Raw genomic sequence first — 23,389 nt, 5'->3', positions numbered from 1 at the left:
GGCTCCATACTTAATTCGCCACAGAGGCTGACCAAACATTTAAAGTCAGGATCACATGGCTATTGATAAAAAGTGTTTTGTGGCTCTCAAATCTTGAGACAATAAATAATTTCAATGTCTTATTAAAGTAATATTTTTAAAATTAAAAAGTGTTGAATATTTATTAAATGTCAAGTCAGTATTATCATTAATTGCATATGAAATATCTCATTTCATCCACTGAATAATTCTCAAGTAAAATTCTAGGGGAAGAATAGGAAGCTATTATTTTTTCTCATTTTGCAGATAAAGGAAATAAGGTTAAGAAAGATTAAACATGTTGCCTTGGACACAGCTAGTTAATGGTAGAGATAGGATGTAAATTTAGGGTGCAACTCCAAAGCCTGATTTCTTTAATTCTGTGCTGTACTGCCAAACACAATAGCCAGTAGCTGCATGTGGCTACTGCACACTTAAAATTGGTTAGTGTGAATTGAGGTGTGCTGTAAGTGTAAAGTAAAATACATGCTGTTTTTTGAGGACTTTGTACTCAAAAGAGAGTGTAAAATAGCTCATTATTGTTATTTTTATATTGCTTATATGCTGAAATAATCTTTTATATATATTGAGTTGAATAAAATATATCATTAAATTAATTTCACCTGTTTCTTTTTACTTTTTGATGTGGCTACTAGGAAAGTTAAAATTACATATATGACTCATATCTGTGGCTTACATTATATTGCAATAGGTCAGCACTGATGTTTTTCATGCAGTTTCTTGTAGCAATCACAAATGCTTATTTTTTTCAATGACATGGCTAAAGAACATAAGTAATTTCAAAATATAACATTTAAATCTCTTTATACCTATGCATAATCTGCACTTGCCAAAAATAAAATTCAAACACAATAATAATTTGATGTTGTGCCAGTGAAGAGACTTGGAAATTACAATTCTAGTACACATTTGTATACAGTATTAAAATATTGATAGCTACCAAGTTGTCTGATATTAAAACAAGTTAATGATATTAACTAGTTAATATTAACAAGTTAATGATATTAATGATATTAACTAGAAAGTTAATGATATTAACTTTCTTAATTTTCATTATATATAGTATTATTATTTCCTCTTTCTCTATTGTTTATCTTTAATCATTCATATGTAGGTCACAGGGAAGGCTGGACTGTATCATTTTTCTTTTGTCTCTTATCTTTTGGGAAAACCAAGCTGGACATCTGTGACCACCAAAGCTGCCTGCCCCGCAGTTTTCACCATCGTTTTCTTTAACCTTTCTCAGTTGACCCATTCTCCTTGCTCTGATTGTCTCAGTTGAAGAATTATTGCCCGGGAGAATTCACCTGTCTTGCTTTTGTGCTTGACTTAATGTTTTACTGTGTTTCTTGGCCAAAACCTCAGGTAGCTAATCATTTCTACCTCCAGCACTTCATTTTCTAAATTAAGAAAGGCAGATGTACTGCATCATATAAGAAAGACATTTCAGAATTCTCAGATAATTAGGCAATGTCAATTACTAATTTCTTTATTTTCTAATGGGTTAGTACTTTGTCTTTTTAAGTGCTATGATATTCAGAGCCCTTGAAATTTGGCTAGACCATTTGGTTTTGACACCCATCAGGTGAAACAGCTCTTTGGCACAGATACTTCCTCTTTTTGGAGCGAGACTTGATGTGCCGCTTGCCTGTTTGGTTTGTGAAGTTCATCGCAGACAAGGTTTGAGAAACTCATAGGGAAAAACCAAAGAGAGATGCAGAAATTTGAAAATCAGTTGCTTAAAAAGTCTGCCACTTTTGCTGTCTTGTGTGAACTGTTAGGCTGTGACATATTGTGTGTTTGTTTCTTTTTGTTAAGCTTAAATATTTTGAAAGCATGCCAGGGTAAGCTGAATTCTTGTCACCAAGGCAAATAATGTTTCTAAATAGCCAGTAACCATAAAATCTTCAGGGATACTGCTCTTCTTGGCATTTCTTGAATATTAAAACAAAAATAATTTTTCTACATTCAACAAGAAAGAATCTATCTGATAATATCCCTTTTTCTGAGACAAAATGGAAAGATAATTGTTTGAGATAATAGAGTTTAATACCTGTATGGACCAAGATTTTGCAGAATTTCTTAGCATCAAAAGGTATGTACCTTCCGTTGCATACAAATTAGAAAAGCCTGTTGCCAGTGAGCACTGGATTCTTAATAAAGCTCATAGACTTCATCCGTTTCCTTGCTAAATGGTAGTGTACTTGCTCTAAAGTATTAGCTTAAAAATTACTATTTTCCAAATTGTCATAAAAGTTTGCTGAACTAGCAAAATACATCCCTGTCATTTATTTTCCTAAGCTGCACTCCAGCTTCATTTAAAATGAAGACATCTTTTTGAACAAAATTAATCGTTAATGTTTTTCCAAGTAGGCTCTTAAAAATGTGACATTCTTAAGTAGCTAGTATGTTCAGAATAAAAATGGAAAATTCTTGGGAAATTTGTTTGCAACCTAGCTTTGCTCTGATTAATAGCCCTTGCAAATGTGTGCTTATTATACCATAAACATGACCTTTATAAGAACATTAGAAAAATCAAACTATGGATATGCCATGTCAGAGACTTTTTAAATGTCAGAAAATGTAATGTTTTTAAATTAATGAGATTTTGTAATACTTAACTGTTGAGAGTATTTTTTTAACTTGTTTATGCATCTGAGTTTATTAAGAAATTTTTAAAGGTTCTATCATTGAAGTAGTCTGGGTTGGGCCGTATTTGATATGAAAAAATGTAAAGCTACTTGGAAAGAAAGAAATAAGAGTTAACTATTTATAGGCTTAGCGTGGTGAAGCTTATCAAACATACCATCTATTTATTACCTCAGTTTCTCTAAGCCTCTGATCAGAGAGGACAGTGAGTATCTGGGGTATGTCTTAATTCAATGTGAGATGATTTCTAAACATGAGGCTTTGGAGAAGAAAGGGGCAGGGAGTAGAGCAGAGCACGCCTGGAAGTTGTGAGAGTTGATAATGATGCTGGACAGTGGCTGTGCAACAGGTTCAGCAGGGGGCGCTTTAGGTCCAAAGTGGGACGTGCACCACACCAACAGTGTTGGAGTTCTATTGCTGCATAATTAATTACCAGAAACTCAGTGGCTTAAAACATCACTCATTTATCAGCTCATAGTACTGTAAGTCAGGAGTCTAGCACTGATGTGACTATGTCCTCTGTTTAGGGTACCATAAGATGAAATCAAGATGTTGGCTGGACTGAGTTCTCATCTGGAGACTCTGGGGGAAAAAAAATCTGTTTCTTAAGCTCATTCCTGTTGGCAGAATGTAGTTCCTGTGGTTGTAGGACAGGGGTGTCTATTTCCTTGCTGTCAGCCTAGAGCTACTCTTTGCTCTTAGAGGCTACCTGCATTCCTTAACATGCAGCCTCCATCTTCAGGCCAGCAAGAGCACATTGAATGCTTAGTTCAGTCTCACCCAGACAGTCTCTTATTTTTGAAGTCAACTGTGTCTCTATCACAAGAGTAATATCCACAAAATGCACAGTCCTAGGGATGATGCAGGGTGTGTACACCAGGAGGCAGGAAATCTTGGGGGCCATCATAGAATTCTGCTTAACACAGAGAGACACACCCTTACCTGGACCCTGGTTTTATCATTTCTGTTCTCTGGCCTCAGTATCCTCAGTGTGTGGGCTCTGGACCAGTTGTATCAGCATTTCCTGGAAATTAGTCAGTACTGCAAACTAGCAACCCCCACTCAGGAATCAAACAGAAATCTAGGTAGAGGTGGGTAGTCCTTAGCAGTCTATGTTTTAACAAGCCCTCTAGGGATTTCTGATGCTCACTAAAGTTTGAGAACCAGGTCTCCAGACCAGGGTCAGCTAACAACAGCTGGTGTTAGAGAGCTAAATCTGGCTGATGAATGTCTTAGTAAATAAAATTTTATTGGAACATAGGCATGCCCATTTGTTTACATATTGTCTATGGCTGTTTTCGCAGTACAATGGCAGAGTTAGCAGTTGCAATACAAAACTAATGGCCCACAAAGCCTAAAATATTAATATGAGATTCAGAGGCTTATTCTCCTAAAAAGGGTTAACCCTTGATAATCATTCCTATTAGAGGACCTGAAAACGTGTCCTTTCTTCCAGACATGATTGCAGCTAAAACAACTTTTTTATCCTTCCTCTGCACTTTTAATCCTCTGTAGGCTTTTTCTGTCTTATGTGTAAAAAACAACATCTGTTCACCACCTTTCGTATGTCAGTTTTCAAATAGTTTGAAGGCTACTAAGTCACTGAGCCTCTTCTCTTCTTGAAAATATTGCCAATACGTTTAGCTTTCTCCAATTTCTTATTTTCCTATCTTTTAATCATGCCTGTTTCTCTGCTTTGCATATTTTCTAGGTTGTATACATCTTTCTTAAGTTATTAGATTCTGGACATATTTAGCCAGTCTTTCTGGCTTCTACATTAAAAATAAATAAGTAAATAACCAAAAATAAACCCTCCAGCTCTCCAGGATTCAGTTTTCTATTTTCTTAGAGTTCTATGTAATTGTACATCTTCCAACCTTACCTTTGCTCAAAGTCCACTGAATATGGCTTGCATCCCTTACTTTACTCTCCTTCCTCCACAGCCAGGCCAACAATACTCACTGCAGTTAGTTCTCACTTTCTGGGGCTAGCCTCAATGATGGCAAACTTTGCATGATGGAGCTTTTCACTGGCATCTGATATCTGGTATTTTTCCCTGGCTGTCAATTGATTCAGCATACTCTAGGTACCTAACTCTAATTTTACGTTCATTTTCCAATCGATCTGTAAATTAGTCAGTCAGTGAAATCTCTACTTTTCTTTCCTTCTTTTCATCACATTAACTTTTACTCCTAGACTTGATATTTTCTGATTTGTGGCAGTAAAAACATACATGCTTGTTTTCTGTTTGATTGTTTTGTTCCCTTTTTCTTTTCTCTTGTATTTCTTTTATCAGTCTTATTCTGGATTCTTCTAGAAAACATGTTTGTGTGTGTGAGCGTGTTCCAAATATATGTAGAGCTATTCTGTTTCCTTTGGTTTCCCTCCTTCCTTCTTTATCTGTGATGCACATTTGTGCTCTTGGTATCTGCGGTTTGTTTGAGGGACAGCCAGCTTTTCTAAGCTTGCCCCTTGAGGTACGCCCTGCCATTTCCTTCAGCAGATTAAACCCTGCTTATTTGAAATATCTCATTACTGAAATAATCACTTTTAATTTACCAATTGTGCAGCCTTTACCTTTTCAGAAACATAATGAATAACATAATTTGCTTCATGCCAATCAAATTCGCATCCCATGTGCCAAAAATGTAGGTATTTACTCAATCTAATACATTCACGTAGGCTTTCTGAATGTATGACCTATTTAAAATAAAATAACATGTTTTGTAAGAAGATTTACTTTAACGTATTTTCGTGTTATCAGAGAAGGATTTAAACTATCTTGCGACAGTATAATATTCTGAAATGCGATAGGAGAGTCTGCATTCCTTAAAACAGTTCTGCTATGGTCAGATCTACAGCTCAGATCTATAACTGGAATTTATCAGTCAGGTGAGACTTAACCTAGACTAGCTAAATGAAAATGTAGCCAAGGGCAGTTCGAAATGGAAGACAAAATTTAAAAAAATACAAAAATAGAATCCAAAATTGGCTCTCTGGCTTTGTGGCAGTGGCCATTGAAAAGCTATGTATATAACATGACTGTCTGTAGGGGAAAAGGGACTGGAGGATTATGAGCCTGCCTATACAGATAGAGAAGAAAGGGTATTTCTGTGTTGAATTGTGTAGCACTTAGGATTTTGTTAGGGTATTTGAAAAAAAAAATAACCGACTAAAGTTTTGGCAGGACTAATGGAATTCTCCAGCTACAGGCAAGACTGCCACAAACAATTACTATCAAGATTTCCCCAGTGCCAATATGCCATCTAAAACTTTGAAACTTTGGCTAGAATAATTGGTAAAAATGTAGCAAATGGACAAGAAGGCTACTTACACAATTGAGTGGCTGTTATTCTAGTCCACATGAATACTACAGCATATCACCTTTTGGTACAAACATGTCAGTCATAATATCTTATACTTTTAATTAAAGATAACATGGGGCTCTTCCTGAACGAAGTGGATTTCAAATTCTGAAAATATGGAGGAAAGAACAAATTGACACCCATCATTGTCCTTTGGTTAAGATGTGCTAATATCAGCAAATTGAGCCTGTTTTTACTTGATGGTTCAGAAAGGGGTTTTGTTTTATTAAACAAGAGAAAACTGTTACTCCAAAGGAGAAGCTGGAGAGAACAGGAATGCAAAAAACAAACAAACAAAAACATTTTGCTTATTCCCTCACTATTGCTTTATCATTATTTAAAGGGCTTGAGATCAAATTTACTTTCATTGAAATTTACCCAGTGCATTCAAGAGAGTGGGCAACCCATAAATATTTGATGAATGTTTGTGAAAGAGAAAGAATGACTCAAGGAGTAAATGTGAGGGGCAGTCAGGAGAGAAGAGGTGACGGAGCAGATAAGGCACAAAGAATAATGCTAAAATGCCAGGAAGTGAATTAGTGTGGCTCCATTTTTCCACCAATCAAAAATAATATTAAATGTCTCCCTCTCAGTTTCCAAGTCAGCTAGCTATCATGGTTTGAATACTCACTATGTATTAGGATGTGTGTTAGATTGAGCTAGTCTCTATCCTATACAGTATTTTGTCAGATAATGTAATGTTCTTGATTGTTCACTTTCCATTCTGAAAGATAGAAATACTTGTGTGGGTGTACCACAAGATCATGTAAGAGTGGGTATTTCCATGTAGGATGGCTTTGGGGGCATTTTTTGTGTGCTGTTGATAGGATGTTTTAGTAACAGCTCTGTTGAGGTCAAGTGAGTCATCTGGATATCAGATTTGCAAGTGATCGTTTCTCCAAATTGTCCTTTTCCCTCCCTCCCTCCTTCTTTAATTGTTTAATTTCCTCCTTTTTAATTGTTCATTCTCTTTTCAATATTATTTCTTGTGCCTACCTCACAATGCTCACATTGAAAACAGGTTCCTAATAGTATTAATGAAAATAAATATAGTTTGCCATTTTTGTTTCTTCTCTCTGGAGTAGCTTGCATCTATCTGTCTGTCTATCTATCTATCTATCTATCTATCTATCTATCTATCTATCTATCTATCTATCTATCATCTATGACAGAGTCTTGCTCTGTTGCCTGGGCTAGAGTGCCCTGGCATCAGCCTGGCTCACAGCAACCTCAAACTCTTGGGCTCAAGCAATCCTTCTGCCTCAGCCTCTTGAGTGGCAGGGACTACAGGCATATGCCACCATGCCTGGCTAATTTTTTCTATGTATTTCTATGTATTTTTAATTGTGCAGCTAAGAAGTTATGCAGCTTCTATTTTTAGTAGAGACAGGGTCTCACTCTTGCTCAGGCTGGTCATGAACTCCTGACCTTGAGCGATCCTACAACCTCAGCCTCCCAGAGTGCTAGGATTACAGGCATGAGCCACCACACCTGGCCTGGAGTAGCTTTTAAAGCAATGATGTCTTATTCACTTAAATGCCTATAATTTTCAAAACATTTTGTTAGGCACCATGGAAAACAATTAAGGCGATACAGACACGGACACTCTCTTTTAAAACTTAACTAAGAACCAAATTATTCTACTAGTCAATCAGTGATTAATGATTTTGATAATCTAATAAAATCAAATTTAATAAAATACATGTTATTTCATATCATTCTGACAAAATAATAGTGAATAAAAAAGACAATAAGAATAGTCACTAAATAGTACTATTTACCCTGTTAAGTACTGCTCTTTGTAAGCTTTACAGAAATCCTGGGTTTTAGCTGTTATTTTATGGAAGGAGAAACTAAATAATGGTTAAGTTCGTTAGAACATGAAAACAATGGAATTTGGATACAGGTTTCTGATGACAAACGTTTCTGTGCTCTTAAGCACTTAAAATATTCTGTGGAAATTTTCAAAAGAGAAAGTTGACTATGATACAATAAGGACAGGCGGAGGCAAGGGAGTTTCAGCTGAACTTTCAAGGGCAGGGAGAAGTGGAAGAAGTGACAGAAATTTACAAAATTTTAAAAAGTATTTTCCTTATCTTGGTTCTATGAGGAGTACACGAAATGGTATGAATACTCAAGAAAAGGTCATAATGACATTGGTAACATAAGAAGCAAATATTTAGCACTTGGGAGGCATAATGACTTTTGAAAACTATATGCAGCACAGATCAGAATCATTCAGGAAAATGCAGTGCCAATTTCAGAAGCCATGCTTCTTACAGAATCTCTCTCCTCTCTCAGCAGGCGTTCCTGCTCAAAGCAATTTGACTCATTCTGTTTGTTCTTCCTTTGGGATTAATGTCCTTTCAAAAGCACGAAATAATCTTCACCATTTAAGTCAAACCAGCCCATGAATTTGAAAGAACGAACTCCAATTCTCTGAGGCTGTGATCAGAGCCCCTTCTTAAGTTTCCTTTTAGGATTAGTAGTTGTTTTGTTTTCCACAAAGCTTTTGGGTTTACAGTGATTAGGTCGCTGCACAAACTTTCACTGGGTGAGGTATATCAATGAGGAAGAATAGCTATATGAGGGAGCCTAATATTCCCAAGATGTTCACTCACATTGGAATCATGAGGGAATCTCAGAAAACAGGTTTACTCTGTCGACATTAGCTATTGCAGAATGCCTAGTAATGGAAGTCGTCTTTACTTATCCAGGAGCAAGTGAAGATATCCAGTTATCTTCATAGCCTAGAGAAGCTTTGCCAGAAAAGTCAGATGCCCTTCTTAGTCCTCCTACCAGATTCTAACCAAAAGAAGGCTGGACACTTTGCCAGATGTCTTGGTATCAGGAAACCAGCATCATTCTACTATCCACCTTCCAAAATTTACAGAGGATTTCTGAGCATCTGCCAACCTGACTGATGATCATTAAGAGTAGAGTTTAGGATACCCCAATGTTATCATGCTTGGGTCATTTTGAGTATTTTGGAGATAGCAAACTCTGATCAACTGGTGTAGATACTGGTATGTTGTGTTAAGGAGGATTCTGTGGCTGATTATAAATGTGATTGATTGGTAATATATGCCTCAAGTACCAGAAAGGGGAGTGGTATCATGGATTTCTATCTTTGGCTTATAGAGACAACAGAGAGAATATAATTTTCACAAAGAGCAGGAGTACTGAAATCAATCAACCTATGTTTGCATAGTTTGAATTAGCTACTACAAAGTACTTAATCTTACAGATCTCTAATTTCCACAACTACAAATCTAAATATTAAGAGCTAACAGAATTACTGTGAAAGTTAAAAGCCTATGTATATAAAGAGAGTGCTTAAAAATTGATTGTGGTTATTATTATTATTGTACTGGTTATCATTATTATTTGAAATTGGGACTGCTTTGAATAATTCAGACTATATGGTCCACCACACACCAGCAGAGTGGAATTTAATTACCAGAATATTTTACTCTCATTGCTAAATTAAATTTTTCTCTTAGAAATTTATTTAGGCCTGTGCTGTTCTGAACTTCCAAATCCTAACGAATAGTAAGAGCACAAGAGCTTCTAGTAAATTTGTAGTCAAAGAAAAATCAGAAGCAATTTCTGTAACATTCTACATCAGTTAATTAATTCTGGCTCTGTCTGAGTTGAGTAAAATGGATGGGAATTAGTTGTACAAGTCAAGATGTGTATGTGCCTCATGCCAAGTTCCAGATCTGTATATTTTAGGCTGTAATTCACAAGAGGGTGAGAACTTGGTGATGTCAATGAGAAAAACCTGTGTTCTCTCATTAACCTTGGCCTCTGATCTTGGACTTCTGGTCGGTGCTGGGATTCTCAGAGCTCAGGGCCCCTCCCAAAGGTCATCTCTGGTTTAGCGTTGAATGCTCATCATCTCCACTGACACGGCTTTCAGCGATGACAGCTCCTGCAGATTATTTGCTTCCCTTTCATTTTAGTTTAGCATTAATGCTTGTGTTTAACTGCACTATTTTATGATGTCTCTTATTTTATCACAATATAGATGCCCCTTTCATTATGTGTTGCGTTTTGGTGATAGCTCCATAACTGTGGTATGCTCACTTTCTTCTCCCTGGGGCTATAAGCAGTGTCTTGTTTTTTTTTTCTGGAATTGTAAATCCTGTATCTGCTGCCTCCTGGCCATATGAATGTGAAAATGTAGGTCCTTTCCTCAGAGTTAATTTCTGCTTCCATCAATGGCTCTTTCAATTTGGTGCTTATCAGGACTTGATAAGTATTTGAGAGGGAGATAGGTTAATATAGTCAAAGAATATGGGCTTTGAAATCAGGCATCTCTGGTTTCTAATTCTTCTTAGCTCTACCATTTAAGGAGGTGGTTTATCTTGAGTAAGATGATCTCACTAAGCCTCCTTTCCTCACTTGTAAAATGAAAACAAGGATATCTTCATTGTTTACATAAGTAATGTACATAAAGCTATCTAGCACAGAATGTAGAATATAAAATATGGGCTAAAAATGACAAGATTTCTTATAAAAATAAAATATGGTTATGTGTGTCTTCTTGCTTGCAGGCACTCCATAATCATTTTATTTCTCTTCCATTTAAAGCAGATCCTTTTCTGGATTCCACAATTACTACAATTCCATTAGTAACTGATTTTACATCTTCTACAAGGACTAAATGTTTCAGAATTAAAAGAAAATATAAAGTTAGGTTTGTTTTAAGCAAAACCTGCCAGAAGAAACAATCACATCGAGGCCGAGACTAAACAGAGCACATGTCAGCTCCACAGGGAATGTTCTTGAGGAAATTGAAATCAGAATTTCTTTTTGCTATTATAGAGTTTGTAAGAATGTTCACCGAGGCAATGGAAACTAGAACTCACAGTTCCTAAACCTTGGAAGCAAGTGGTTACTACAAATGCTAGGGATATGCTAAGTATAGTCCCCTTGAGACAGCTTGAATATGGTCTTTGTTGTTCTTAATACATTTTATTTAATTTGCAATTGGTGATAGTGACATAGTCACTTCTTCCATGGTTATTTCTAAATGTCACCCAATGCTAACAACAGTTAAATTTCCTAGGAATTTTGTTCTATGTTTGTTATGAAAGAAAATTATATTGAAATGTAAAATAAATCATAATGAAATATTGAATGGAAATATTGAATGGAAACATAATGAAGTGGATGCTGTATGAGATATTACCATTGAGTTTAGTAGCATTAGTTAGGATGAATGTAAATTTAGTTTCTACTTGGCTCTTCTGGACTATGATGACAAAGTGAAAGGGAGAACTGAATCAGTAACAGGTTAATTCAAATAGAAAAAAAATCTGATACCTTTGGATAAATTCATGGTATCTGGTAGACTCAATACATTACTCAATACATTACTACAATATGTACATAATCTACAATATGCTGGATTATAAACCCCAGTGGAGGCAAGACATATGTGAAATTACTACTTGAATAATCCAATGCCTTACAAATGATTATCTTTTAGTATACATTGATTTGATTTGCTTTGGCCAAGTTTAATTGAAACCAGCTTTTTGTTTATACAGTTTTTTTTCTCTACTTCCTTTCTTAAAATAATAGCAATCTCTGAATAAGTATATTTAAGAGCTTAGACTATGGAAGCAGAATGTTTGCTGTTGAATTCTGGCTCTCCTACTTACTAATTGTATGAACGTGAGTAATTTCTTTAACCTCACTCCTGCTCCATTTCCTTATTCACCAGGCTATTAAAGGATGAAAGGAGCTAGCCTGTGTAGAGTACACAGCACAGTGCCCAGCGTATGGGAGTGGAAATGTCATTGCTTTCATGCCAGTGGAATCAAGGGTAGTTGTTTACAAGATAGAATATATTTACACCTAAAAAGAAGTCCATGTTTAAGAAATGAATGTAGAGGAAACAGATTAATAAAATATAAAAATGCTTAGGACTTTATATGTTTGGACCATTTGTTTATGTTTTCAAAGAAAAAATTAAATAATGGAAGCTTAATTATACTAAAAATCTGTGTTAAAATATTTCTCATGTTTTGTAGTACATTCCAATAAACTCTGATTGTTTAGTCCCCTTCTCTGTTTCTTGGCTTTGGAATAGACACCATTGTTAATTTGGGCATAATAGAAGAAGGACACAGCATCTCAGCAGGCTGTGATGTGATTTCACTTGCTAATTTGTGCATCCATTCATTCATCCATCCATTCTTAAAACAGCCATACAAGTCACTAAACAGGTACCAGGAAACCCCTAATCGTAGATGACAAGGAAGAATGAAATTGACATTCTTCTTAAGAACCAGCATCCTCATATGGGAATGCAGGAACAGAAGCAAATGAGTCTACTAATGTGAACTCAATCAAAGCCTGTGCCGGGTAGAGCAGGGCCCCAGGGAAGTGATCTTTCTACAGAGATGTACAGAAAATACTTAATAAAGGAAGTTATACTTAGGCTGCATCCTGAACCAGGAAGACATGATTGGTTTTTTGGCATACTTCGATGTAGGTTATGAGAGCATGTAGGGTGGGATGTAACCCACTTAAACACAAATTGCAGTGCTTAATTTGCTGTCATGTGTTATGGCTCACATTTTGGGGACTAACTTGCTAGCTGAAATGTGACCTTCCAAGAGCCAGGTATAGTAGATTATCTGGACTGAATCAGTTCTTTTCTGTACCTGTAAAACTTACTTACTCCTATCTACAGTATCCTATTTCATTTTTCCTTCCTGGTCAAAATTTTTTAAGATAATTGTCTCCACTAGTCTCCATTTTGAAACCCTCACTCATCCCTTACCCTCGCTTCAAAAGTGGCTTCTCTTTAATGTGACCCATGGAAATGACTGCACTTAAATGACTCATAAAGGTCACCAAAAATCTCTATGACATTAATTCTGTCAGACATTGCCACCCTAGACAGTGTTAACCACTTCTTCCTTTCCTAGATAATCTCTCCCTTTGTCCAGCCCCATGGGCACAGAGAAGTCTGTGTGGCCAAGTTCCCATTGAGAAGTACAGATCATGGACAAGCAAGACCATGCAAGCAGACATTAACGTCTTTTTTTGTTTGTTTGTTTCTAAAGAGTGAGATGACTGCGAGCCTAGATTTCAGCAGTGAAATTACCCTGAGAGACAGATGTGTAATAAAGCAGGTTTAACTGCCCACATTAGCTTAATTTAAATGCTTGACTATTAATGAGACTAGATTTTGACACAGTTTGTTGGGTGAAATAAAAGCTTTGTGATAATACTTTCAAGAGTTATCACATATTAATAAACATCCACTTGCCCTAGGACTGGCCCTTTTTTATATGTTGGTTTGAAGATGTGGTGTCATTTTTATCCAAAGCACTCATTACCCATTAATATTTATTTTGCCATTAAATATTTTATTTAGGTTACCCTTTGAGTATTATCACTGATCACACATGAAGCTTCGTAGATTGCCATTGTCACCTCTAAGAATGGATGACTAATCCTTTCTGGCATGATCCCACTAGTGTCTGGCTTCTGACAGTGACCACATTTGGTTCTGACAAAACTCCCTTCCTCAATCCTAAAAGGAGAAAAGCCCAGGAGAAAGTAGGAGTTCTCCTATCATCATTTAATTCTGAAACAGACTGCATCAAGCACCTTATCTGTAAATTATTCACTGCTCCTGAATGTTGGTTTTGCACTGGAGCTTTAATGTCCTGTAGAAACTACTGTGATGTTGGGAGTGATTTTTATCTGCAATGTACAGTACAGAAGCCTCTAGCAATAGGTGGCTATCAAACATTTGAAATATGACTAGTGTGACTGAGAGCTGAATTTTAAATTTCACTTAATTTTAATTAATTTACATTTAAAATAGCCATATGTAGCTGGCGAGTGGCTACCATATTAGACATCTTAGCACTAGAATACCTCTTTTATTAGTTATAATTGATGATGTGAAGTTAAATTTGGAGAAATTACTGTTGAGGAAAATTTTGTGATTCATATTTCATAACACTAGCAGTGAACTTGAGATGAATTTTCCAGGCAAAATCTTTTGATTTCCTGTGAGGCAACCACCTGTCCTGAATTATGCACTATCTGACAGAGGGGCTGAAGGACAGGGGGCTATCCTGGGGTTAAATGTTTAAAACTTCTTACTCTGGCACTTCTAACAGAATCTTCTCTATTGTTTCCCAGGTCCCAGAAATTGTCATCAAATTTGTTTAAATAAGTGAGAGACTTCCATTTTCTTCTAGTGAAGTCTTGACTCAGGATATTGGCAACTGAATGATATCAGTATTTTGATTTTGGCCATGGCATTTAATGACAGTGACAGAAAAAACAATATTGGTTAGTGCTTCTTTCCTAGCTTCCTTCCAAAATGAGTGTTGAAGTGACTTACAGGAATACTTAAATACCACAACTTCAAATGAATAAAGCATTTGGGTGAGGGAAAAATCCCAGATCTCTCACAAGTGATTTCTCTCATTGGTGAAGACTGAATCACTGAGCATTGACTTGGACAAATGTGTTTGAATCAGTGTTTCCAGAATGGTGCTCCAATTGGTCTGACTCATATTCTCATTCTCACCTCATTCCTCTCTGTGGTCTGGAGCAGGATGTGTAAGGCAGCAGTCACCATCCTGTGCCGGTTAGTGCCGACAGCTTGCCCTGTGGGATCAGACCTTGTCTCAACATTTGAGTTGACCTGCTAAGGGCAGGTCACTTGAGGCCAGTGAGGAGCTTTATGCTGAGGTAGAAAGTACTAGATCAACTTTCCACAACCTAATAGGGGAATCAACAATCCAAAATAGAGGGGAAGAAAACTAAAGCAATAAAATAAAAAAAATTATGACCAAATCACACTAAATTCAAATTTAATCTCAAAATATGTTTTTAGTTGTATCGTTCAGTTGGGAAGAGCATTTAAACAAAGATGGGACTCGGATGGGAGTTTGGATCATTGAGGCTTAACCAAACATGGTAAACATACACTTTTCCTAGACAAAGAGTAAAAAACGGTCTTAAGAACAAGACTGCCATTGTAATCCCCCCTCCCCCAACCAACAACCTTCAATATTTGAGAGGCAGCCACACAGGGGAATATGACAAACATGTTTATTTTTCTGATTTGGCAAGTAGATGTTAATAATGTCAGGGATAACTACTGAATATTCCTTTACAAGGAATGTGTTTTTCTTTCCTCCCTTCCATTCTTCCTTCTTTCCTTCTGCCCTCCCTACCTTCCTTTCTGCAGCAATAAAAGCCTCTCACAAGATTGCTGGTTTTAACACATTATTTCTGGCTACAAGGGAACTGGCCTGCCTAATTTGACAAAACTGACCTTTGTAGAGTATTCTTTAGTGTTTTTATTATTACTATTGTTGTGTCGATTCCAAAGCTATTTGCATCAGTACATTAAAAATTGGGAAAGCTGCTCAGGTTCCTTCTGATAAGATATTTTGCTTCCTAGAGCTTTGGCTTTCGAATTTGTAAAGTGGATATTATAATATATATCTGGCAGAATTGTGTGTTTTAAAGGAATTTAGGGGATACCAGGCTAATCCATGCCAATTACTCAATAGATTCATTAAATTATTGATATTCTGTACCCTCACTCTCACTCTGGCCGGCCAGTTCCATTAACTACAGCACCCATGGCCAATGTTTTGGTCAAATCATGTCTTGCCTTTATGCTCCAAATCCATTATTTCTTTTCTACTTCCTGTTTAGTACTATCAGATCTAAATGTTTTATGACTGTTATCACAGAGACCCCTGAATTCATATAGTGAACCCTCTCTCCTCACCATGGACATGGCATATTGAAATATTTAGAAATGTATATGAATAGTTTTCCATGTGTTTCAAATTAGCTGCTTATCAACTAATTATTTAGGATCCAATATTATATAAAATACTCTATATGCTTCCCTGGATATATAATGTGTAGATATTCTGAGTTTAGTACTTTAATCATAGCTTATAATCGTAATATATTTCAATATAAGTAATATATATTTTGATATGGATAAGTATGTATATATTTCAATATAGATAAGTATATATACTTCTGTACAGATAAATTGATGGTGAAGGAAAAACACAACTAAAGATAATATAGAAATTCTTTTAACCATCAGGAAATCAGGGATTTCTGCTGCTTTCTATAAATGCAGCTTGAAATACTGTATATGTGTGTGTGTGTGTATATATATATATATATATATATATATATATGCATACGTATGTATCTATATAATTGATTCATACACTGGCATGAATATTTAACAGTGGTTATCTCTGCTCACTTTAAACTTCAGTTTTGTCATCTTGGGAAATTAAAGATTAAGTAGTAGATTAAAGTTAAAATTAAGATTAAGATTGTTAGGATATCTGAATGTTTGATGAACTCTGAATGAATCAAGTGCACAAGTTCAAGGTTAAAAGTGATGTATTATGGCAAGAACACTACTACCCTACTGTCAAGGAGTATTTCAAAGTATTGATTTACAAAGTAACCTCCTATTGTGACCATCCTTTTGAGGGAGACAAAATAAACAAAGGAAAGAATATAAAGGTACTTTTAAAGTTATCTTGATTGACTGCTTCCAGAAAGACTGAAGAGCAGCTTTGCAAGTTATCATGATCATTAAAAAATAGATGCCTCACTTAGTGAATACCAACTGGCCAGGCACTGTGCTGGACATTCTGTATACCATACAATAAGCTTATATACTTATACAATAATCTTCGACTGACAACCACTGGTTTAGAATTCCTCTGCATGCAAATACTTTTAAATTTACATTTTAATTGGTTTTTCAAAAATGCAAATTTCTGAAGTGAATTGCATCTTACTTCCTCAGTCTCCATTAACAAATACTAGGAACTGGCACATTCACAAATTAGTGCTTTTATGAACATACAGTTGTCTTACGAATTTACCAAAACAATATTTAATATATTTTTATTCACTAGTACATTATCTGCAACTTCATTTCTAAATATACACTAACAGAAACATCAAAAAAGGATGGAGAGGAATCTTGTGAACTGTAATGATCACTTACGTTACCTTATTTACTTTCATTTTTCAATACCTTATTAAGTGTTAATAACTAATCTGCAATCAGTGAATGTTTTTGAATTTGTTGACTTTAATAACAGATAACAAATTTGGTATGGAGAGGTAGTAACAGCTCTGAAATCAGATTAATTTGTTAAAATTTAATTTGTTAAACTGTGTTAATAAAATGGTATAGGCAATGAAATATGTGGTACTAGATAATAGAGTTCCATATACAAAGGACATGAATTTATATCTTTTACAGCACCCACTGCATGGAGCCTTTAAAATGCCTTTCTCAAATTAAATATTAATATTTTTAGGATTGTGATATTCCAATGAGTGAAGTGACACTTTTGGTAAAAATTAACAACAAAACAACTTTTTCACCTATAGAAATGTCTATAAATTCATTATATATTTTCATGTTTATTATTGCCAAGATAATTTTATAATGAAAACATTAATAAGCATATTTATGTCTTAAATGTAATAGTTTCTATTTAAAAATGAAGGAACAAAATAGCTATTTTCTTAAAAGGAATATTTTAATTTGTTTCACAGATGAAACATAATATATTTGCCAGTTTTGATTTTGCACTATTTGCAAATAGTATTCTTATTGCTGAGCATGTACAGATTGATACAAGTGAAAATATTTTAGGACTAATCCAGATTTTAAATGCAGAAGTATTAGTCACAAATAATTTTTAAGTGGTAGCCTCAATTTTGTGCCTCAATATCACTGCTATAGATTTGGAAGCAAGCGTCCATTTTGGAATAAAGCAATCCAACATTTCACTTAGACTCATGAGTTGCTGTACCTTGGTGTCACAGATCAAATTCTTCTGAAAATGAACTCTGAGACATTATTGAGGAGTGCTCTTGGGAACATCACCTGTGACAAGTGAGGGATATAAGATTTGGAAGAGGAGAAAGTTGGACTGTGACACAGTCAAAATGGAGACCTCAGCCTATCCTAGATGCCATAAGGAGCTTTTAGAGGTTAAATAGAGCCTCAGAGTTGTCCTGCTTTGAGGCAAGGGGGCAAAGCCATTAAATGCCTGCATTAGTCATTACATGGGGATACCAACCCCTCCACTTAGCACAGTCACCTTCGTGCAGACAGTTACCTTAGGAGCTGGGCCAAATTGTGAAGAGGATCCCAGGTGAGGGCCATCAGCCCCCAGCACTCCAAGCAACTGGAGGAACAAGTGCCTCAAGTCTAGAGGGGGCTCTCAGAACCACGTCCACACCATCCAGTACCCCTATATTTGTATAGCAAGTGGGCAAAGAATATGTGGTCACCTGTCCTCTGCTTTCCTATGATCTTGTAGGTTTCTCTCTTGAAGCAGGCAGGAAGAAATGAGCTCAAATATCTTCCCTGACTTTCCCAAGTTTTAGGACCCCTCTTTGATGTTGTTTTAATCCCCTAAGAAGGAAACTCTGGTTGCAACATTGAGGGGAAGGTCTTGAACAGTATATATAAGTATAAATGAAGGGGGGATTAAATTTACCTAGCAATAAAATCAAGGTATTTTTATTCCTTGTGCCTCTCATTGTGCTAGATGAAAAAATGAGCTTGAGCTATTCCTTAACTTCTTTGGTATCCTGAACCAGAGGAGGACTTAAAGGGAAATAATTGCAGAATATATTCTTGCTAAATTGCATTTTTGTAATTATAAGTATGGAATGTTTCTGTGGAAGCAACAGAAACAGCTAAAGAGTTATCAACTATTTTTTTTTTCTCTACATGATGTTATTTTAGCCTTTATCTAGCTTCTGAGATCTTAGAATCCAACAAGATAATGAATGTGTGAGAAGATCCTTTGCAAAGAATGACATGTGACACAAAGGAAAACAAAGTTATTTATTCAACTCATTGTTAGCTGTAGACATGTTAAACCACGCCACTGATTTCAGCCAAAACTTATTTTACTTTTTTTTTTTTTTTTTTTTGAGACATGGTGTCAGCTTTGTTGTTCAGGCTAGCGTGCTGTGGCATCATCGTAGCTCACAGCAACCTCAGCCCCTGGGATCAAGCCATTCTCCAGCCTCAGCCTCCTAAGTAGCTCGGACTACAGGCACGTGCCACTGCACCTGGCTAATTTTTCTACTTTTCGAAGAGGCAGGGTCTTACTTTTGCTCAGGCTAGTCTCTAAAACTTATTTTACTTTTGAGTTTTCTAAAGAGGCACCAACCAAAAAATTTATTTTGATTCTTTAACTTTTTATTAAAAGAGAAACTTCTAGCAATACTAAATTCATGACAGTTTTATGGATGCCTTCTCTAGAAAAGGCTATACATTCACACTCAATACACGACCAGGTGGATAATAAAATAAGTTTATGGTGTGCTCTGGTGAACGTATGCTTGTTATATTTTGCTTTTATCTCTGTTTATTTTAACATCTGCCCTCTATTTCCTGCCTTGTACTATTTTTTTTTTTAAATCGCTTTGCTGATTTTGAACTTCAGTTGTTGGCTTTGTTATTGTTGAGGACTATTTCAAGAGGGAAGTTAAAACAGTAGGGAAAATACTGTTTTTCTTAATTTAGCTCCAGCTGATTTTATACCTGGGAGCAGTAGAACTGATGGTTCTTGTGTATGGTTAATTAAATCCTGTGCTTATGGCTTCTGTTACAGGTATTAAGTCATCCACCTTGTTAGCAGATCCTCTGGCTCAGTAGGATTGGATTTATCATTGGGGAATCATTTCCAGAATGTTTGCTTTGTGCTCAGGTAGCTGATTGAGGGCAAGATGATGGTCTGTATACAGTTGGCCAGAAAGTGGTAGTAAGATTTGTAAAGGTAATTTGTGTGGGAATTCATTCTGCTTTGTCGTAAAAACAAGATGGCAGGCAAGTAAGTGACAGAGACATGAACCTCTCTTCTCCCCTCTGTCTCCTAGGATGCTTCTCCGTGAGAAGAGAAAAGTCCCACTGCATTTTGTTTTCCTAATGCTTCTTGGATTCTCACCAGCAGGTTTTTACAGTCTGTTGCTTGCCTCTCAGATTAGAAGAATGCTGGCATATTTTAACAGTTTCCTAGGATTCAAACGGCCTTTAATTAACAGCAAATTGATGTTTTGGAATGTTACCAAAATATGGGAGACCGAACGCTGAGCATGGGCTTCCTACCTCCCAGCTTCTAAGTGCAGTGGAGTCCCTATGACAGGAGCCGAGGTGTGAGCTCCCTTGCAAACAGCTGGCTGCCTACTGGTATGCAAAGGGGGTGTCACTGTTGGCATATTATTCCCACTGCCTGCTCATTAGTGGCCATGCAAATTCCACCTACTCATGACTGGGAAGGAGGCAGGTAGTTTGAATACTCAAAGCTATAGGGGGGCTGGACAGTTCAGGGACTGTAGCATTGGTTTTGCTGGTTTTAATCCTCCAGTTGCCAAGGCAGTAAGGTATGGCTGCTTGCGTTTGTGGTTAAATGTCTTTTCTGCGCCAGTTTCATGTCATCTTGCTGCCAGACTTTTGGATTTGATAGAAAAGAGTTGTTCTGTGAAATAATCACTCAGACTTGACGCATACTCTGAGCAGGTTAGTTTTCAAAGAGGGATGGGTGTGCAATGGAGGGGTTTTCCTTTTGGATCCAGAGAGCTTGGTTAGAGATCTGTTGCTGACCCAATCCAGAGCCCGAGGCAAGAAAATAAAGATAGGTTGGGGAGTTTGAAATGTTGACTGCTATTTACATAACCTGATAGTTATAAACAAGGGAAAACGGAGCAGATCAGCTAGCTCTCTCTGCCTAATGGCAAATCTGCTCACTGGCCAGTTCCCAGTTGAGGTCAATGTTTGTATCTTTTTTTGGTTTTGTTTTTTCCAGTGATCCACAAAGTTGGCGTTTGTGTCTCAAATGCCATCTCAGTGTTTTCTCCATGTGTGTGTCCCTGATTGCTCCCTTTGCTCTGGTCTCCACAGGTGGTACATGCCAGAGTCCTGCTCTCCCAGCCCTGGTCCGTCCACCAGCCCCTCCTTTGCAACCATCGCTGGACATTAAACCATTTCTTCCCTTTCCTCTTGACACTGCGGCCGCGGTCAACCTCTTCCCCAATTTCAATGCGGTAAGTACCGTAGCCAAATTTGCGTTTATCTGGGTGGAAGGTATTAGAAAAATCCTAAAGGCCAGGGGTGATTTGGTCACTGCCTCCATTGTGCCATACTGTTTATTCCATGGCTTGTCCCAAAGCCACAGTGCAGGTAGTTTTCTGCCTGGTTATGTAAAGTTCCCAGAGCCAGGCTCCTTCAGGAGAAAATGAGAAGAGACTCAATCTGGCTGGGTTGATCATGAGTTGATGTCTCCGCTGGAGTGTCTTCTGGGTAACATCAACAATTCTGTTACTTTGTTGGCATACATCCAAATTGAAATTTAATGTATTCATTAGAGAGAACATTATAATTCAAGTAGATATCTAAAAAAAATGAAAGATGTGTCTCATTGATCTGGGCCCTGTAACTTTAAATTTCTTGGCTGTTTTTTTTTTCTTTCTGATTTAATAAATAGTACCTTGATAAAGACAATAGTATTCATGTATATTTCATGTATACAGCAGTGTTTTCCTCCTTAACTTAAAACAACTAAGGGCTCTGGTAGCAAGTGTTTTAATATTTGCTGCTGTGGCTCAAGTTAATTCTTTTTAAATTACTTTGTTTCTCTGGGCTTTGTCAACAGCTTTCTCAGGGCAGGTTCAATTACTTTCACTGTTAAGACATCTCTTGTAAGTTGGCAGATTCGTCATATCCATCATCATTTTTTTTTGCATGTATAAACAGTGAGATATTCTTGGGATAGAAATTGAAATAGGGGTTGAAAAGGTTAGAAAAAAATAAGTAACATTTTTTTAATATCATCTGATTCAGCTTTCAGCAGTTGTTATAATGCAGGGTCTGTGCTTATCAATGACGAGACATGTCAGCATGACCAAAGCAAAGAGGATTACAACAAGAGGTCACTGAATGTCCAGTGATCTAAATAATACAGCTTTCTTTTTTGCAACATCTTGGCCCCATGTTGGATTTAAAAAAAAAAAAATTCTTCCCACAATTAAATCATTCTCCTTCAGGAGATAGAAGTAGGTCTTATTTTCTTTAATAGTACTTTGTCACAGGGACTTTGGAGACGCCAGTGAGTCAATACAGTATGTGCTAGTCCTTGCTAAAAGGTAAGGGAGAATCACAACGATTGCTTTGTTTCTTGAGGAGAGAGGAATTTTCCCTAGGAACCTTCTTTTGAAATTCATGGAGCATAAACAAAACAGATAAAGATCAAATATACAAAATACAGGTTTCTAATCCTGGGTATTTCAATAAGAGTCCAGAAAAACTTGCTCAGCATCAAATTCCCTTAATCTTATATTGACTATACTTAAAAAGTCCCTGGGTTCCCTTTTCCTGACTCCTCGTGTTACTCCTCTGGTGAGTGGCTTCCTGGCACAACCTTCCTTCTGAGACACCCAGGAGATGACCCATCAATGTGCTTTCCCTGTCCTCGGAGACCACTTGACATCCTGTCACTCAGGTCCCATGTCAGCTTCAGAGCAACTTAGGTAAAATTCCTGGAAGTCAATAAAAGCTTGGATTTAACATGTTTGATTTGTCCTTTGGGAAATATTAAAAGCAAAATGATTAATATGATTGACAATGAATATTTGTGTCAAAAGCAAACATGAGTAATATGCTGAGCTATATGACATTGAGCAGATCTCTTTACCTTCTCTGCTGCTCTTTCTTCAGCATTAGAATAAAAGGAGTGGAACTAATACTCTCTTACTTTGGGAGTTATACATTTCAAATATTTGAGATTTTTTTTTTGTGGGCAAAGGTGGCAATGTGTGGTGGTCAAGCTGGACTCTGTAGCTAGACTAAGTTCAACTCCATGAACTGCCTCTTATCATTGGTATGACTTTGGGTAAGTCATATAACCTCTATGTAACTCAATATCCTCATCCATAAAATGGGACTAATAATATAACATATTACATAGGGATGTGACAGCGATTATGTAGGTTAAATCATATAGTGCAGGGCTAAGCATATAACAAGCACTATTTGAGTGGTAAGTATCATATTCACGAGTAGCTTATAAACCTTTCTGATTTTGAATTAGAACTTCGTTGGCCGATTGCAAAAGTTTGACATGAATCTTTTTTCTGTACCATGTATTTGACTTGTGATTATGTTTGTTCCACTTAAACCAAGAGGCCCTCTGTTGCTGCACCTGTTGCTTATTCCCTTTCTTTCGGTGCTGGGTAAGCTACAGACAGCCAAAGATCATGCC

General features: G+C 36.6%; 1 protein-coding gene across 2 annotated transcripts in view; it reads left to right on the top strand.

The window, feature by feature from the left end:
- ZNF385D (zinc finger protein 385D) overlaps positions 1-23,389 on the top strand; it is an 844,414-nt gene that overhangs the window by 611,484 nt on the left and 209,541 nt on the right. For both annotated transcript variants that reach the window (XM_020290132.2, XM_012783261.3), the window contains one exon: positions 21,034-21,176. In XM_020290132.2, the coding sequence (XP_020145721.1) occupies positions 21,034-21,176 (143 nt within the window). The remainder of the gene's footprint in view (positions 1-21,033; positions 21,177-23,389) is intronic.

The sequence above is a fragment of the Microcebus murinus genome, chromosome 1 (genome assembly GCF_040939455.1).
Source record: "Microcebus murinus isolate Inina chromosome 1, M.murinus_Inina_mat1.0, whole genome shotgun sequence".
Lineage (NCBI taxonomy): Eukaryota > Metazoa > Chordata > Mammalia > Primates > Cheirogaleidae > Microcebus > Microcebus murinus.
This window is presented reverse-complemented; position numbering and strand designations above follow the sequence as displayed.